General features: G+C 46.6%; 1 protein-coding gene across 3 annotated transcripts in view; it reads left to right on the top strand.

Moving 5' to 3' along the window:
* The first annotated feature begins 1087 nt into the window (after positions 1-1087).
* The window catches only part of DRC12 (dynein regulatory complex subunit 12 homolog), a 53675-nt gene continuing 35757 nt past the window's right edge, over positions 1088-19005 (top strand). The window contains exons 1-2 of one of the 3 annotated variants that reach the window (XM_083162714.1): positions 1088-1137; positions 13716-13787. In XM_083162714.1, coding sequence (XP_083018840.1) covers positions 13718-13787 — 70 coding nt within the window. In that variant the 5' untranslated portion in view covers positions 1088-1137; positions 13716-13717. The other 2 variants (XM_083162712.1, XM_083162713.1) reach the window with 2 other exon arrangements.

The following is a 19005-nucleotide window of genomic DNA, read 5'->3' as shown; positions in this document are numbered from 1 at the left end:
GCACCTCCTGGCTGCCAATCATTTTGTGAACGCTCTGGCGAGTGAAAAACTTGAAGGCATTCACACAGGGGTTTGTGCATGAGTGACTATGCACATGCGCAGACCCCCACCATCAGGGACGGGCCGAATTCTAGCCTGTGCAGGGTCTGAATCAGCCCCTGTTATGTGTTTAAAGCATCAAGTAGAAAATGTAAATACTGTATATCAGGGTTGCCTACCTGACCCTCTCCTTCAGGGAGAAAATGTTCTGTTCCTGGACTTCCCTGGTAATGTATGATTGCCATCACCTGTGGTGAAACACCTTTCTTATCAATTACCTAGTTCCCCACAGATGATGGCAATCATACATTGCCAGGGAAGTCCAGGAACAGCATTTTCTCCCTTATGGAGAGGGTCAGGTAGGCAACCCTGCTCTATATGTTTATTGTTATTTATTAACAGTTTCTTATATAGCGCATACATATTCCGCAGCGCTGTACAGAGAATATCTGAGCATTCACATGAGTCCCTGCCCCAGTGGAGCTTACAATATATATTCCCTACCACATGTACACACACACAGACATTCTAGGGTTCATTTTGTTGGAAGCCAATTAACCTACCTGTATATTTTTGGATTGTGGGAGGAAACCGGAGTACCCGGAGTAAACCCACACAAGCACGGGGAGAATATACAAACTCTGCACAGATAGGGCCATGGTGGGAATCAAACACATGACCTCAGCGCTGTGATGTAGTAATGCTAACTATTACACTGTTCGTGCTGCCCCGTGTTTAACCGTCTGTTAACCAAAATATGTCAGCACAGTATCCCTGATGAACGTAACTTCAAATAAAAAAAACTATTTGGAAATATAAACTGATCTATAGCGCTCTGACGGTGATTTTAATATGCATGGGATGCTCAGCAGCAAGCGGTACACCTGCCACATAACACAGAGGAGTTTTACTGTGCTGTTGGTTCCTTTTACTTTGTGCGTAGTCTGTTAGGCTTACACAGTTACTATGGTGACTCATATAAACACTTCAGGTGACTCCTAACAATGCTTCATTCATTTCTCTCTGACCCCATTGGCCTATAACTTATGGGCAGGAACTCTTTCTTGGCAGCTATTGGCTGGCCACTCCAGTGTTGAGGTGAGTTGATGTGGCTGTCAGATAAGCTAGAGACTGAGAGCTCCAGCCATACATGAGGTACGGTCGCTGTCTGCAGTTCTGTATATACTGAAGAGCTTCTTTCATAGGGACCGAGTTATACTGTATTATGGAGATGATTTTCCGGCATTGTATGTCAATATTATTAGTAACAGGTAGTTTATATATCGTTCTGCTTACAAGGGAGCTTTCAGTTTATGATGTGTACGTGTAACATGGAAATATGCATTTTTTGCTGTATAGGAAATGGCTTTATTCAGTGAGAAGCTACAGCTCGGGGACGTTCTAAAAGGAATGACAGTCTGGTCTGCTGAAAAGGAATGCCAATTGACTATAATGGGAGAAGATTTAATTTATACGTATACATACCTCCCAACTTCTGTGAAAATAGTGACTCTCGCGCAGTTGCGCGAGCGTCCGGAAAGGGGGCGGGGCATATGCAAATGAGGGCGCGGCTTATGCTAATTAGCCGCGACCTCATTTTCATACGAGAATAGACGCTGTGCGCATGCGCACATCGTCTATTCTATTAGATTGGGTGGTCTTCCAACTGCCACCCCCCGCAGCGGGACAATGCCTGCCGCGGGTGGGACAGCGGGACAGGACCCGAAAATCGGGACTGTCCCGCTGTAATCGTGACAGTTGGGAGGTATGTGTATATTTCAGAACTTATTACACCTATGAACTATATTTTTTGTACACATCTTGCTAAGACAATGTCTAATATGCTACATGCAGAATGACGGCTGCTTACTATGGAATGACAGCCCTTTATTTCGCCATCCCTAAAAAATAGCATTAAAACAGCTCCATTATGCGATATTAAGACCCCAATGTTACTATGATCCGCTTAGTGCACGCACTCATCCCTTTCCATATATACCCGCCTACACCCCTACTCTTATAAGCAACCGTCATTACACGTCATGTCACATGTTTATAAGAGTAGGGGTGTAGGCGGGCGTATATGAAAAGGGATGAGTGCGTGTGCTAAGCGGATCATAGTAACATCGGAGTCTTAATATCGCACAATGGAGCTCTTTTAAGGGTATTTTTGCTTAAAGATGGCGAATTAAAGGGCTGTTATTCCATAGTAAGCAGCTGTCATTCCACATTACGTGACATGGTTATAAAGAGATGGGGTGTAGGTGGCAATATATTGGGCAGTACGGACGGTGTAATGGTTAGCATTACTGCCTCACAGCGCTGAGGTCATGGGTTCAATCCCCACCATGGCCCTAACTGTGCGGAGTTTGTATATTCTCCCTGTATTTGCGTGGGTTTACTCCAGGTACTCCGGTTTCCTCCTACAATCCAAAAATATACAATTATGTTAATTGGCTTCCAACAAAATTAACCCTAGAATGTCTGTGTGCGCGCATACATGTGGTAGGGAATATAGATTGTAAGCTCCACTGGGGCAATGACTGATGTGAATGTTCAAATATTCTCTGTACAGCGCTGCGGAATATGTATGCGCTATATAAGAAACTGTTAATAAATAAATATATGGAAAGGGATGAGTGTGTGTGCTAAGCGGATCATAGTAATATCGCATAATGGAGCTGTTTTAATGCTATTTTTGCTTAGGGATGGCAAATTAAACGGCTGTCATTCCATAGTAAGCAGCCGTCATTCTGCATGCAGCATATGTGTCATTGTCTTAGCAAGATGTGTCCAAAAATATAGTTCGTAGGTGTAATAATTTCTGAAATATACATATAAATGAAATCTCCCATTATAGTCAATTGGCATTCCTTTTCAGCAGACCAGACTGTCATTCCACTGTCATGCCTTTTAGTATGTCCCGCTCTGGACATAATTAGGCTTACTTTCATCAAATAAGTGATATTTCACCCCAAAAACATGTCTTCCTAGGGTTTTATGCATGGATTAAGGATTATCTGAATGTATTTGCAGTTAATTGAAGAGATATTTGCTGCAATCCCGTTAGGTCTATATAGCAGTCCCCACTGGCCACACATTGCACCCATTATAAATACACCTGCTACTTAGATGTTTCAAAAACCATTGAGGCACATGGGTTCCAAAATTAACTCATTCCAGTGATGTTTAAGAATTGAGGAGATAATGCTTTCTCTTCTCTTCTTGCCTCTGCACTATTGAACCTTAGAGCACTTTGGCACTTCATCACTTTCACACTGGACGCACTTTATTGAGGATACACCTTGCACTTTATCCATTGGGGACGCTACATCTGAAGCTCACTGCGGTGGTGCCGCAGTCTTTTGTCCAAAGCATAGCCCACCGCAGTGTACTCAGATGGTGAGTTAACTTTTGTTTTTTTCATTGCTGCTCACCCAAAATTCAGTGTTTAAGTATTGCATCCATTTCATGTAAGTTATTGGCATCTTTTCATTGTCATTTTATTGTTCTTCTGCATAAATAAACATTTTTTTAAAATATAAAAAAAAAAAAAATCCTTTAAGAGGGTTACGCCACACCACATCACTCTTTGCTTGTACTTTGTCCATTGGGGGACGGTGTACCCCCTTTTTATGCTGTGGTGGGCAGCACCCTTTTAATTTATTGTGCTCTCTCATCCACAAAATTAGTTTTTTTCCAAAACTTATTCTCTGGAAAATGGTGAGTACTGCTACACATGCGCATTTTGCTGATGACGCATGTGTGGATGACATCACCAGATTCTGATAAATTGTGCATAATATACTGTGTCCCTTCCTAAATCCATGGGTGACGAGAGGGGGGAGGGAGCAGGTACAGTTTACCCGGGCCCAGGCCTGTCAGGGGGGCCCGGGTCTGGAAACACAGGTTTTCTTTATTTAGTGGCGAGTGCGCTGGGTCTGAGTGCGCTGTAGTCAACTTTTCATCGGCGGCATTGGGAGTGCGGATGTGGGCTGGCATGGGGGCAGCAGCATCACAGAGGTCCTTCCGCTCTCCGACTCCAGGGCCTGCTGAGAGCCCGTCATGTGATTTGGGTGTTAACCCCTGGCAGAGCATGTTAACTCCTGGCAGAGCATGTAACACCGGGCAGAGCATGTAACCCCATGCAGAGCATGTAACCCCTGGCAGAGCATGTAACTCCTGGCAGAGCATGTAACCCATGGCAGAGCCTGTAACCCCTGGCAGAGCAGGTTAATCCCATGGTAAAGAGCATGTTAACCCATGGCAGAGCATGTTAACCCCTGGCAGAGCATGCAACCCCTGGCAGAGCAAGTTAATCCCATGGCAAAGAGTATGTTAACCCTTGGCAGAGCAGGTTAACCCCTGGTAGAGCATGTTAACCCCTGGCAGAGCATGTAACTCCAGGCAGAGCATGTAACCCTTGGCAGAGCAGGTTAATCCCATGGCAAAGAGCATGTTAACCCCTGGTAGAGAATGTTAACCCCTGGCAGAGCATGTAACTCCGGGCAGAGCATGTAACCCATGGCAGAGCCTGTAACCCCTGGCAGAGCAGGTTAATCCCATGGTAAAGAGCATGTTAACCCATGGCAGAGCATGTTAACCCCTGGCAGAGCAAGATAATCCAATGGCAAAGAGTATGTTAACCCTTGGCAGAGCAGGTTAACCCCTGGTAGAGCAGGTTAACCCCTGGCAGAGCATGTAACTCCGGGCAGAGCATGTAACCCTTGGCAGAGCATGTAACCCCCAGCAGAGCAGGTTAATCCCATGGCAAAGAGCATGTTAACCCCTGGTAGAGAATGTTAACCCCTGGCAGAGCATGTAACTCCGGGCAGAGCCTGTAACCCCTGGCAGAGCAGGTTAATCCCATGGTAAAGAGCATGTTAACCCCTGGCAGAGCATGTTAACCCCTGGCAGAGCATGTTAACCCCTGGCAGAGCATGTAACTCAGGGCAGAGCATGTAACCCTTGGCAGAGCATGTAACCCCCGGCAGAGCAGGTTAATCCCATGGCAAAGAGCATGTTAACCCCTGGTAGAGAATGTTAACCCCTGGCAAGCATGTAACTCCGGGCAGAGCATGTAAACCCATGGCAACTAGCATGATAACCCCTGGTAGAGCATGTTAACCTTTGGCATCAAGCATGAAGCCCTTAGCAATAAGCATTTAGGTAAGTGGAATTTACAGTATGTGGCATAATATGTGTGGTATTATATGTAATAGACATTACAGTATGTGGCATAATATGTGAGGTATTATACAGTATGTGTGGAATAATGTGTAATGGGCATTATGGCATGTGGTAAAATATGTAATAGGTATTATAATGTATGGTATAATGTGTACTGGCCACTACGTTGTGGCATAACGTATAATGAGCATTATGGCATGCGGTATAATATGTAAAGAGTGTGTGACATGTGTAATAGGCATTAAGGTGTACATTTTTGTCCCTGTATCCACCTTGGAAGCAGTGGTGTAACAAGGGTCAACAGAGTGTGCGGGAATTTCGTCCGTGGGGGCCCCAGGAAGTTGTTGTACCGGGGCCCAGGATTTTTCTTGGCCGCCTGGCCTACATCAACACATTCTCTCAACTGGGGATGGCAAATTACCTGTCGCGACCACCATGTCTGCCACCCATGCCTCCCACACTGAGGTGCCATGATGCTGTGAACGCTGCCTGGAGTGTGCTGGACACGCTGCCTGGAGTGTACTGCACACACTTCCTGGTTCTTAAACCTGTCGCCTTCCCTGGCGGCGGCCATCTTGTTGGTTTCTCCAACCAAGCTGCACTACCAATTACCTTCAGCCAATTACAGTGCAGCTCTCCTTTTAAATACTGACCAGCTGGGCCAAACAGTCAGTCAGTACACTGATGTCCTTTCCCTAGGCATCTGACTCCCACTCCTGCTGAAAGCGCTGCTGCCTGTCAGCTATTTCCAGACTGAATCCACTCCTGCTCGCCTGCTGTGAAGACCATCCACCTGCAGAACCCTGCTGCCGCCTCTACGGTCCGGACAAGGTTAGCCCCCCAAAGGGGATAACCCTTTCCTCACCTGACGGTTATTTCCACTGCAACTCAGCCTGGTCACAGCTACTCAGGCCTACTGCAATACTTCCCGGATTCATCCTATCAACCATCCAATCTTCCAATCGTCCAATCATCCATTCGTCCAATCACCCAATCGTCCAATCGTCCAATCATCCAATCGTTCAACCATTCAATCATCCAATCTTTCATTCGACCATTCAATCTTCAATTCAATCATCTCTTCAAGTAAATCCTTCAAATCAACTATTCAAGTTTACGTTTATTCTTCAAATCTACATTTCAAGTCATCTTCAGTTTTCAACCTCATTATCCATCCACTACGAACTTTACAATAAGTTTTATATATCATTGACTCTGGTTATTTCATATCTTCAGTATTACCTTTGTGCCCCAGTTCATCTTCTTCTGTATCACAGTATCTTTATTAAAACTGGTTTTCTTTTATCCAATTGCATCCCTCCCTTCTGTCGTCTATGCAAAAACCTTACATCAAGGCACCTAGCCTCCGGTACACTCCAGCTGGTGCTACTGCTAGCGTGACATTATCATTGAAAGTGTTTTTTTTGTTTTCCCCATTGACAATAAAGAACAGATGCTACAATTTTGATGCCAACACCTGATGTTTAGAGAAACAGGGGCAGTGGTCTACCCAGGTGCAGAACTCAACCATTGATTTCTAAAGCATTCATTGTTTTATAGTGATGATTTAAAATCATCAGCCATCAATGCAGAAGCATAACTCTGGAAGGCAATGGACTCATCTCTACCTCCGGGCTCCTGCTCCCAAGGGGGCACCTCTCCTCCTCCTCTTCGAGTTTAAATCAATTAATTGAAAGCTGTCGATATCAATTCTGTTGCTGACACCCCCTCTTAACATGAATTTTGCAAGTGTAACATCCTGTATTAGAACCCATGACCTGTCTTACTGGAGACAGACACCTTACAGATTGAGCTATTTGGGGGCACCAATATTTGTCTTGCTTTCGGGTATCTACTCAAAGTCATACCCCCATTACTCTTCCCATCCCTCTCCTTTTCTCTTACTTCCTTGTACCAACACTTTCTTCTCACATCTCTTTTCCTCACAGTTTGTGTGTATCACTGCCTCCTCTGCAACTCCACATGCATAAATGTAAGTTTGTGATGGTGTACACATTTGTATATTACATTACTATTACTTGATATGGCTTCTGCAATTAATGGAGGTGGGGACTGGGAGGTGACCTAAAGTTCAGTGGTCACTAAAAGAGGAGGTATCTACCTAGGTGTGTGTAATGGGAGTGTAATAAGTATGTTTCAGGGTGCGGCTGCCATCTCTTTCTCAGCAGCATAGCCACAGAGAACATTCTTAATCTTAATAAAGGTACAGAGACTCTGGAGGTCATTCTGGTCTGTTCTCACTTTTCCAAATTCGCAACAGTGAGCAATGTTTATGGGCTGCGTATGCGTATGCGCAGCCCATCTGTGCACATGTGCAGCCCATCTGTGCGAGTGGATGCTGAGATTTATGTAGTCGCTGGCCCATTTGCACAGATCAGTATGGGTGAGGGGTATGTGGCCGCAGAATGTATTCATGCCCATGGAAACGCCCAGTGTTTCATGTGTGTCCCCATAAAAACGCTGGGTGCTCTCATGGTGGTTTGCCCGTGACGTGAGTGACGGGGGCGGGCACCTGATGTCACCGGATGTCAGCTGCCCACCCTACAAGGTAGGTTCAAATCTGAGACACCAGAGAATGTCTTAAATTTGTGAGCGCCTTAGAAATCATTTGATGGTCGACGACCATCGAATGATTTTGTCCCCACACGCATGCTGGGAATGGACGTTTATGCAAAATCCATTTGCATGCTGCATGGACATTCACGGTGCGTGTGGTGGGCAGGCGTGCGGGTGGTGTTTGGTTGACTCGCAGCATTTTGAGTCTACCAGAATGACCTCTTCTGTGCCAAGAAGGAACAGCTCATGGAGTTGATGATGGAGAGATCGGATCCACCAGTGCACTTGAGTTTTGCTCAGATATGCATGGTAGTAATGCTTTAATGCCAATTTGAATATATTTACAATCTGTGAAAAATCACAGCTGCACATGATCTGTATGCACCTCTGAATCAGGCCCTCTCTCTTGTGCACCACTGACAGTGCATCCATCCCATCCATACCCATCCCCCAGTCCATACCTGTTGCCCCGTCTTTCCATGCCTGTCCCCCGATCCGTCTTTCTAGCTATAGTGCTCTGTCCCCATCTGTCTTTACCCCCTGTTCGTGCGCCCTTGCCCGTCACTATCCATCTTTCTATCTACAGTGCTCTGTCCCCATCTGTCTATGTCCCCATTGGTCCATCCTTGGGGGCCCCATCGGGGCTATCCTTCTTTCGATCTATGGAGCTCTGTCCCCTTCTGTCTATGCCAAATGTCCATCCGAGTCTGCCCCGTCCGTCTTTCTATCTACGGTGCTCTGTCCCCAACTGTGTATGCTCTCTGTTTGTTCATTACCTTCCCCCTGTCCCTCTTTCTATCTATGCTGCTTTGTCCCCATCTCTCCCTGCCGTCCATCCATACCCGTCCCCCATGCATCTTTCTATCTACAGTGCTCTGTCCCCGACTGTCTATGCCCTCTGTTCCTCTGTTACCATCCCCATCCGTCTTTCTATCTATGCTGCTCTGTCCCCATCTGTCTATGCCATCCATCCATGCCAGCCCCCTGTCCGTCTTTCTCTCTATGGTGCTCTGTCCCCATCTGTCTATGCCGTTCTTCTGTCAATCCGTGTCCGACCCTGACCGTATTTCTATTAATGCTGCTCTGTCTCCATCTGTCTATGACCCCATCCGCATATGTGTGCCTATCCCTCATCCGTCTTTCTATCTATTATTCTCTGTCTCCATGACTCTATGCCCCCCATCCATCCATCTATGCCCCCCATCCATCCATCTTTCCATATATGGTACTCTGTCCCCATCTGTCCATGCCCCCCATTTGTCTGTCCATGCCCAACATTCATCTGTCTTCTGTCTATGGTGTTCTGCTGGTCCATCTGTCCATCTGCACCCCTCTGTCCACCTTTCTATACCTCCATATGTTGGTGTCTCTCCATGCTTCCCTCCATTTGCTGTTTCCTCATCTATGCCCCCATATGGTGCACTGTCTGTTCTTGTCCCTCGCCCATGCCCTCCTTTGTTTGTCTATGCACCCACTACCCCCATACTATAATCAAGTAGTGAAGGACTTGAGACAGTGGCCTGGCTGCCCTTTAATTACAGGGTTGCTGCCTGCCAAGTCTGCCGTATAATTACAGGGGTGCCCTGTCTGCAGTATAATTATAGGAGTGAGAAGGAAACAGACGATGCCAGTTGCACAAGACTAATAAATGGGAATGAGGACCCCTGTGTGTTCCATAAGATAAAGTAAATATGGGTTGGAGGTGTGCTACTGTGGACATAGGGTATTACGTAGAGAAAAAAAGGAAAAGGACTGTCCTTATAATGGTTCCCCAAATTCAATTAAAATGTAACTTTTATTAATTTGAATAAATCAAAAAGTAAGAATTCAGATGATAGAGAATGCAGTGTTTTGACAGCACGTATTTTGTTAGTAACCTTGTGTATGGTCTCAATATGGCCACAGTTGTAACCAGCATGGATAAATAAATATAACTCCCTCTGTGGGGTCTGTTGTCACAATACGTGGGTTACTACTGTGTATAAAGCACTACACGTTTCTAATGACGGGTCTAACAATAGGAGAACCTGACTAGAGATGACGTCTGCCTCCGCATCAGCGATGCTGACCATTCATACATTAGGTAGGAGGCATCTACTATAAATTAACGTCCCTGCGCTATGCTGCCTGTCCCACACCGCCGCACATAATACACCCACATCGCTGGTGTAATAGATCAGGGGAAGCGCTATCCCCTGCCATAACGCACGGGGATAGCACATATTTCCCTGACCGCCGATTAATAAATCTAACCCTGACTACACACTGGAGGTAAGGCAGTTTGTGCAAGGGCCTCCACATTGTCTCTTTTTCCTGCTAGTATATTATAATTGGAATGTCTGACATGCCTACTTACTGTAGATGCTGTCACTTAAATAGTTCTACACCATTCTTTCAATGGTGACAGCATCTTATGTAGTTATAGTAGACAATATCAGTAATTGTAGCGGGAGTGTTTGGAAAATCTATTTTTTTCTGGCGGGACGGTGGTCAAAATACAGTACTGTATCTAATTTCAACTAATTAAGCACTCTATTTGGGCCACTTACAGCATCTCCTGCACACCTCTGTCATTTAAAACAAAATAGCACCACCATTTAATTAATTATGTTAGCAAAACATGGGACAGGTTGGAAATTGCACAGATGTAATGCACTCACAACATTGGTGGCATTGGTAAAGAGGTGAGAGAACTTTGCTGTAGATTATGGCGGGTCAAGGTTACTGCTGAGTGATAGGTACACTACAAATACACTATGTGACATGGTGACAATGGTGGCATTGTCAGATAGGGCAACATGGACAGTGTAATGGTTAGCTTTACTTCCTCACAGCACTGAGGTCATGGGTTTGATTCCCATCATCCTCCAAAAATCCAAATATATATACTGGGTTATTTATTGGCTCCCAACATAACTTACCTCAACAATGAAACATGTTTGCATATAATACATGTGGTAAGGAAATATGAACAATAAGCTCCACTGTGGCGGTAACTTATGTGAATGTACAAATTTTCTTTGTAAAGCACTGTGAAAGATATGTGCGCTATATAAATAACTGGTAATAAATGAAAATAAATATTACATATCCCCAGGAGAGTCCAAGTGGGGTAAGCCCTTGTTCAATAATGTCCCTTAGTTTTTCTAAGAGTTTCTCAGCTTTCTCCTCTTATACCCTTTTCAGACCATAAAATGCAGGGACCCACTTGGGAATACGGCCCAGGAATCATGCTGGGGCACACCAGAAAAGTGCATTTTCTGGTGTGGGAAGGAGGCGGGGAGGAGGCAGACAGGAGACAGGCAGGAGGTGGGATTGCGGCGGAATGGTGGCGCAGAGTACTCACCCCGGGTTGCCGATCCTCTGTGCAGGCCAGGGGATTCACACAGGCGGCGGGCACAGGATAGGCAGATGATGCAGCTCTCCGGCTGCAGTAAGGGCACCGGAGAGCTGCGTCATCTTCATCCGTTGCCTGTCCTGGATCCCCGGCCTGACCACACGCACCAAGGAACGGCAACCCGGTTGAGTACCCCTACCCCTTTTACACCGGCCAGGACCCCGGATTGAACTCGGGAAACCCTGCTCCATAGCACCTTACAAACCAGCGCTAGTGACGGGTTGTTCCCTGGCCCAACCCGGGAATTTAGGCTGGTGTGATAGGGGTATGACTGACAAAACTGATACACAGAGTAGCCTGCCTAGGATGAGTTGGCATTTGTGAGATGCTGCTGTTGGTAGGCTGTCACAGTCAGTTTGCCCTGTTCCACTTGTCCACAAGTCTGTGTCTAAGTGGACAATGGGTACAATGTCATTTCTGAGGACATTAATAACACTTTTTTTTAATGTCCTTGTACAGTCTGGGAATTGCTTGTCTAGTGAAATGGAATCTAGAGCATGGACACAGTACATCATTCAACTTTGTAAATGCCACTGCACTAATGGCACACTTCTAATAACAGCATAGTTGTTATGGCCTCAATAATCTGCTTTGCAACTGGGTGACTGCTGTCATACTTCATCTTCCTTATTCTATACAAAGGACTCAGTGGCGTAACTACAAAATATGCCTGCCCCCCCGACAGAAAATTTAATCAGAACACCCTCCCGTAAAGTTACTCACCCCTCCACTTACCGCTGCCTGGAATGTGGCCAAGACCTGCAGGTATACTTGTCTGTGGTCCCAGAGCTCCTCCTGCTGCTAATGAAAAATGCATCGTACAAATAGGCTGCCTCTAACATCAGACCGTTTTTAAGGATGCTAATCGAGGCTGCCCCATTAAGCATACTCAAAAGCTGTCTGCTTTAAGGGGGCGGACATTTTGTGAGGGCCATTTTTCATTAGCAGCAGGAGGAACACCATGACCGCAGACAAGTAGATCTGCAGGTCCCGACAGGTGGCAGCGGTGCAGCGATAGTGCCCACAATTACTAAAGGACTGTTCAATAGTCAATTGTTTTGTTAAAGTACTACAGCAGAAGCAGTAGGCGTAGCAATCAAGGATCACTGGAGGAATCCCAGATCGGAATAAAGTAGATTTCATACACAGAGAAGGAAATGATTCTTCACAATTAGGGCAGTACAGATTTGGATTTCTCTGCCAGAAAAGGATGTGATGGCTAATTCAATTAATACATTTAATAAAGGGTTAGACAAATTTTTAATGGCAAAAAACATCCAGGGATACAACTGTTTAGTATTTATAATGGGAGATCCATGAAGGTAAATGTCAGCCATAGAGCAAAAAGAATTATGGCAATGGGATATTATAGTATATTTAAATATAAATAGGATAGGTTAAACTCGATGGACAGATGTATTTTTTCAGTCTCACAAACTATATCACTATGAGTCAGTCATGTCTATGAAATTGTTCACAGGACTTCTTCCGATCCTGATTGAGGAAGCAATTGACAATGAGGGTGTTGGTGGTGTGTATTGCAGGCACTTAGGTACAATAGAGAAAAGGGAGCGAGGTGTAGCTGGACTGATAACGCTTTTAGCCAAAGTTTCTTAATTCGATAATGACTTTTGATGAATGCGCTGCAATTAACGTATAAGGGAGGATGTTGTTGTACGGATTTGGGTAGAAAATAAATATTTCTCAGATAAGAGGTAGATTTTTGGGTCTCTTGCCAGGGCATGACAATGGGCTTTTTCATCCCATGGGAAACAACTGGAGAACCCAAGGACAGTTCCCTCTTGCACCTCTTTTCTCTCATTATGTGGTCTTTGGAGTATTTTGTTTACACTGTCTATAAACCTGCCATCCTGTCTGCCACTGCAGTGCCACTGCTAGATGTGCCAGGTGTTTGTGCCACCCACTTGTGTAGCTTAGCATAGTCATCCAGCTACCTCATTGCAACCTCCTGGCCTAAAAACATTATTGTGAGCTGCAAGGTGTACAGAATAGACTGGAAATTAATGTTGTTGCGGTCAACAAAGCGTAGGAACAAAAAAAAAAGTTATTTTAACTGTTTTTAGGATAAAAAAAAAATACAGATCCAAAACCCACAATCCAAAACATGGAAGAGATCCAGATCCAAAGCTAAAACCCAAGAAATGTCTGAGTTCCACCCCTCATAGCAATAGGTGATTTTCTATTGACATGATAGGAATTTTTGACCATTAAATAGACCATGATCCAAATATCTCCCATTTTCTTTGAAGGTAAATTTATATTAATGATTGGAAATGTTGTTCACTATATCATGACCGAGTTTGTACAAGCACAGTCCTACAGTAACAGACTTCTGTTTCAGTTTCATTGTGTGTTAAACTGCATCTATGGTAACCTGTACAGTGCTGAAAAACGGTATCTTTGAACCTGGATATTTTGTAGTGTTAAATCATAGGAATTAGTGTGATACTATATTTCCCAGCACCTTACTATACATATCTTTCTTACACAGAAATGCCACCAAAACTAAAGGAAAAAATAAAGAAAAAAAAAAAGAAATCTAAGAAACAGAAAAATGGAACAGGTACTGTGCGGCTAGTGATGCGAGAACACTTGCACTTTATACTTAAAACTGTAGATACATTCAGTCAGCTGTGCATCTGAGTTACTGTATGCTGCATTGTGCTTTGCTCATTGGACGATGCATGCAGCATGAATAAAGCTAAAAGCAGATATCATCACAAGTCGCTTAAGTATGATCAGCGGTGTAGCTAGGTGCCCCACGCCCGGAGCAAGGGCATACTTTGCGCCCCCATTTGTAGCAGGCCGACAACCACTTCCCCCCCCCCCCCCCAGGCTGCTCCCCCCTGTACAGTAATAATACCAACATGACCCCACAGGCTGCTTCATCTGTATAGTAAGAGGACACCACATGCTACTTCTCCTGTATAATAACAGGACCCCACAGGCTGCTCCCCCTGTATAATAACAGGACACCACAGGCTGCTCCCTCTGTATAACAGGACCCCACAGGCTGCTCCCCCTGTATAATAACAGGACACCACAGGCTGCTCCCTCTGTATAACAGGACACCACAGGCTGCTCCCCCTGTACAATAACAGCACCCCACAGGCTGCTACCCCTGTATAACAACAGGACCCAACAGGCTGCTCCCCCTGTATATTAACAGGACCCCACTGGCTGTTTCCCATCTTTCAACAGGACACCACAGGCTGCTCCCCCTGTATATTTACAGGACCCCACTGGCTGCTCCCCCTGTCTTTCAACAGTACACCGCAGGCTGCTCCCCCTGTCTTACCTGATTCTCGATGCTGGACAAAGTGGACAGCAAGGCAGGCAGCAGTCAAGTACAGCCTGTGTTCGACACAAACTACTTCCTGCTAGTCCCCTAGTTGATTATTGAATGACTGCGCATGCGTAAGGATTACTGAACGCATGCGTGAAGCCAAACAGCATACTTGCCCACCTTAAGAGTCTCCTCTATGGGAAAAGCCTGGAGAGGAGACTTTCTGCAGCTTTTCTGGGGGGTAGGGCTTGCTATCAGTAAGCCCTGCAATGCCATAATTCATGGCTCTTTGGGGAGGGGATGGTACTAAATGATGTGATTTGAATGATTTTAGCCCCACGCCCTCCCCAAAGAGCTGCAAATACCAGTGTTTGACCGGCAAATGGAGGAGGCATGGGGGCTGATTTGGGAGCCCCACTAAATGCAGGAGGCTTGCCCACCCTTCCAGGGGGCTGGGAGGAGCAGGGCCGCCGACAGGGGGGTGCTGTGGGTACGGCTATCCCGGGCCCCGGCCTCTGGAGGGGCCCGGGCAGCTGCCCACAGTGACACCCCCACCCCGCACACTGCCTCCCCCACCCAGCAGCCCCCAGCTAGGCATGCACGATACACACTGCAGCCTGCAGAGCGCCGAGCCTAGGACACAGAGGGGCTCGGCGCTCTGCAGGCTGCACTGTGCACTGCAGCGTGCGCTCCTTAGGAGATGTGGGATGCCGCAGCTAGGTAAGTAAGTGTGAATGAAGGTCAGTTCCGGGGAAGGAGGGGGGCGGGGGGGGGGCACCCGGACTGAAGTTCAGTCCCGGGCCCCAAAATTACTAGTGGCGGCCCTGGAGAGGAGGACACGATTTTCGTGACCCTCCAGGCCATTCCGGGAGGGTAGGTAAGTATGGGAAACAGCGGTAAAAAACTCATTTATTGCCTTCTAACTTGACTGACTGGAAGCTGCCGTTTATGGATGGAAACCTGGGGCGAAATGTAATAGAGTGCGATTTTTTAGACATGTGCGATTTTTGGTCAAAAACGGCCGAAATCGCACATTTTCCGAAAATCGCACATTTAATAGGTTGAAAATCGCGGTAAAAAATCGCACTTTTTACCGCGAAATCGCACTTTTAGAAGTGCGATTTTTAGTCACATTTCAATTCGCATCCAGATGTTTTCCCATTATAAAGTATACAACTCGCAAATGTAATAGGGTGCGATTTTTGGTCAATGTTACCAAAAATCGCAAAAAAAATAGACCAGGTTCTGACAGGCGAATTTGACAGAACCATGCACAGATCATTGAGATCTGTGCATGGTTCTGTTAATAAAAATGTGTAAAAGTGTTTTTATAAAAAAAAAAACGGCGTGGGGTCCCCCCTCCTAAGCATAACCAGCCCTGGGCTCATTGAGCCGGACCTGGTTCCAAAAATACGGGGGACAAAAAATCTGGGGGTCCCCCGTATTTTGAAACCAGCACCGGGCTCCAACAGCCCGCGGTGTCATGCCACAGCCGGGGGACACTTTTTATACAAGGTCCCCCGGCCAAAACATGAGCACCGTGGCTGGACAGCCTTGGACGGGGTACCTGGAGGAGTGGGGACCCCCCCAATAAAGGGGTCCCCCCCCCCCAGGCTTCACCCGTCCAGGGCTGAAGCCCGGGGCTGTCACCGGCGTCCGTGGCCAGTGGACGCCGGCCTGATAGGGTTAAATCCATCATACATATCATTACATTGCTTTTTACCGGCGAACTACAAGTGCCAGCAGACCTCCCCCGCATGCTGGGACTTGGAGAACCACAAGTCCCAGCATGCAGGGCATTAATGGGCCCGCTGGGACTTGTAGTCCACCTGTAAAAAGAATGTTTATAAAAAACACACACACAGAGAAGTACAAGTTTATTACACACACACACCTCAATTTTACACCAGCATACTTACCATTCCTGGATCCAGCGCTGGTCTGGCTGCTTTACAGCCGGCTCCCCCCGCACTGACAGGCAGCGGGGAGAACCGCTTTCTCCGTTGCCTGTCACCGGCTTTCTCCGTAGCTTCTGTAGCTCTGTCCCAGTGCTACAGAGGCTGAGAGCGTGATTGGCTGAGCTACAGTATGCGTCTCCATGGAGACGCATAGCTCAGTCCTGATTGGCTGAGCTATGCGTCTCCATGGAGACGCATACTGTAGCTCAGCCAATCACGCTCTCAGCCTCTGTAGCACTGGGACAGAGCTACAGAAGCTACGGAGAAAGCCGGTGACAGGCAACGGAGAAAGCGGTTCTCCCCGCTGCCTGTCAGTGCGGGGGGAGCCGGCTGTAAAGCAGCCAGACCAGCGCTGGATCCAGGAATGGTAAGTATGCTGGTGTAAAATTGAGGTGTGTGTGTGTAATAAACTTGTACTTCTCTGTGTGTGTGTTTTTTATAAACATTCTTTTTACAGGTGGACTACAAGTCCCAGCGGGCCCATTAATGCCCTGCATGCTGGGACTTGTGGTTCTCCAAGTCCCAGCATGCGGGGGAGGTCTGCTGGCACTTGTAGTTCACCGGTAAAAAGCAATGTAATGATATGTATGATGGATTTAACCCTATCAGGCCGGCGTCCACTGGCCACGGACGCCGGTGACAGCCCCGGGCTTCAGCCCTGGACGGGTGAAGCTTGGGGGGTGGGGACCCCTTTATTGGGGGGGTCCCCACTCCTCCAGGTACCCCGTCCAAGGCTGACCAGCCACGGTGCTCATGTTTTGGCCGGGGGACCTTGTATAAAAAGTGTCCCCCGGCTGTGGCATGACACCGCGGGCTGTTGGAGCCCGGTGCTGGTTTCAAAATACGGGGGACCCCCAGATTTTTTGTCCCCCGTATTTTTGGAACCAGGTCCGGCTCAATGAGCCCGGGGCTGGTTATGCTTAGGAGGGGGGACCCCACGCCGTTTTTTTTTTAACTTTTTTTTTTTTGCACAAAAGCGCATTTATAAAAATGCGCACATTTTCATGACTGAAAATGCGCACATTTTCATGACTAAAAATCGCGGCAAATCGCATTTTTTTGACGCTAATTCGCATCTCATTACATATGCGAATTCGCGGCAAAAAATGCGATTTTTAAAGGTGCGATTTGGTGCGATTTTTTTTTAGTCTAAAAAATCGCACCCTATTACATTTCGCCCCTGCTGTTTTAAGAAAGGGTGCGTGACGTCAGCTTCAGTTTTGATCAGCCTGTCTCTGTCGAAGAGTTGTGGAAGGGTCAGAGTTACACTCACTTATATCAGGGTTGCCTACCCGGAAAGGTGGGCAACCCTCCCGGATTCTGGGGGACCCCCTCCCCCCCCGCCCCTGATTGCGGCTTCCTTCACCCCTGCCGCGGCATTTAAATTACCTTTTCTGACGATCTCCGGAGAGGGGGGCGGGGCCAAAGTGTTTAACCCAGCCCCCACCATGGAGATCGTCAAATTAAGGCACTTTCCTTCATGGGGACGGGGCTTAATAATGTCACGTTTAAGCCCCGCCCCCCGAACTCCTGCTGAAAGTCTCCTCTCCGGGCTTCTCCCGGAGAGGAGCTTTCTAAATTCGTCAACCCTGACTTATATAGACTGGGAAAATTATTTGCTGGTTGGTGAGTTGCAAATTAATTTGCAGGTGGTGGATCCATTCGAAGCCATACACAGAGCAGGTTTTTACTTTATCTTGGCGGCAACTATCTGATCGCAGGGCTCTGCAATATCACAAAACAGCAATCAGGTCTGAATGGGTATGGATCATTGATAGACAGAAATTAGGTCTACAAGCATTAGGTCTACCACTGAAGGTCGACATGCATGAAAGTAGACATCACTGAAGGTCGACATGGTTTAGGTTGACAGGGTCATTATGTCGACACAAACATTCGGTCAACATTGGGGGAGGTAGACAGTCAAAAGGTCGACACGGGGTATTAAACTTTTTTGTCCCGAATGTCGACTATGAACACTAAAAATGTGCACCATATCTCCTCGCATGGCTCACTGCACTCGCCATGCTTCGAGCCCTGTGCATCGCTACATTCGGCACACTACTGTATTTTATTCTCCCACCAAGCCCAAGTGGATGGAAGGGCGTGAAATACCGCCTGTCGGCACATGTCGGCTCCAAAAAAGTGAACTACCCCATTTCGAACGTTTGACTGTCGACCTTCCCCCATGTCGACATAATGCTTGTGTCGACCTAATGCCCCTGTTGACCTAACCCATGTCGATCCCCAGCCATACCAACATTCCTGCAGCAAGCAAATTAAGCAAATCGCACACTATTTCATTTGCGCTAAACATGCAACGCACAGTCTAAAAAAATCCCACCCTATTACACGGTTTGCGGTCAATAGGTTGACAATAATTAGGATGACAGTCAATAGGTCAACCACTATTGGTCGACAGGCAAAAGGTCGACACATCAAAAAGCTCAACATATTGACTGTCAACCTAATTATTGTTGACATCTCACCCTGGATCTGAAAATAAAAGTAATTATAATGAGATGTGAATCTTTTAT

This window comes from Crinia signifera, chromosome 19 (assembly GCF_055691185.1).
Source record: "Crinia signifera chromosome 19, ASM5569118v1, whole genome shotgun sequence".
Classification (NCBI taxonomy): domain Eukaryota; kingdom Metazoa; phylum Chordata; class Amphibia; order Anura; family Myobatrachidae; genus Crinia; species Crinia signifera.
The sequence above is the reverse complement of the archived record's forward strand: the minus strand, read 5'-3'. Positions and strand labels throughout refer to the sequence as shown.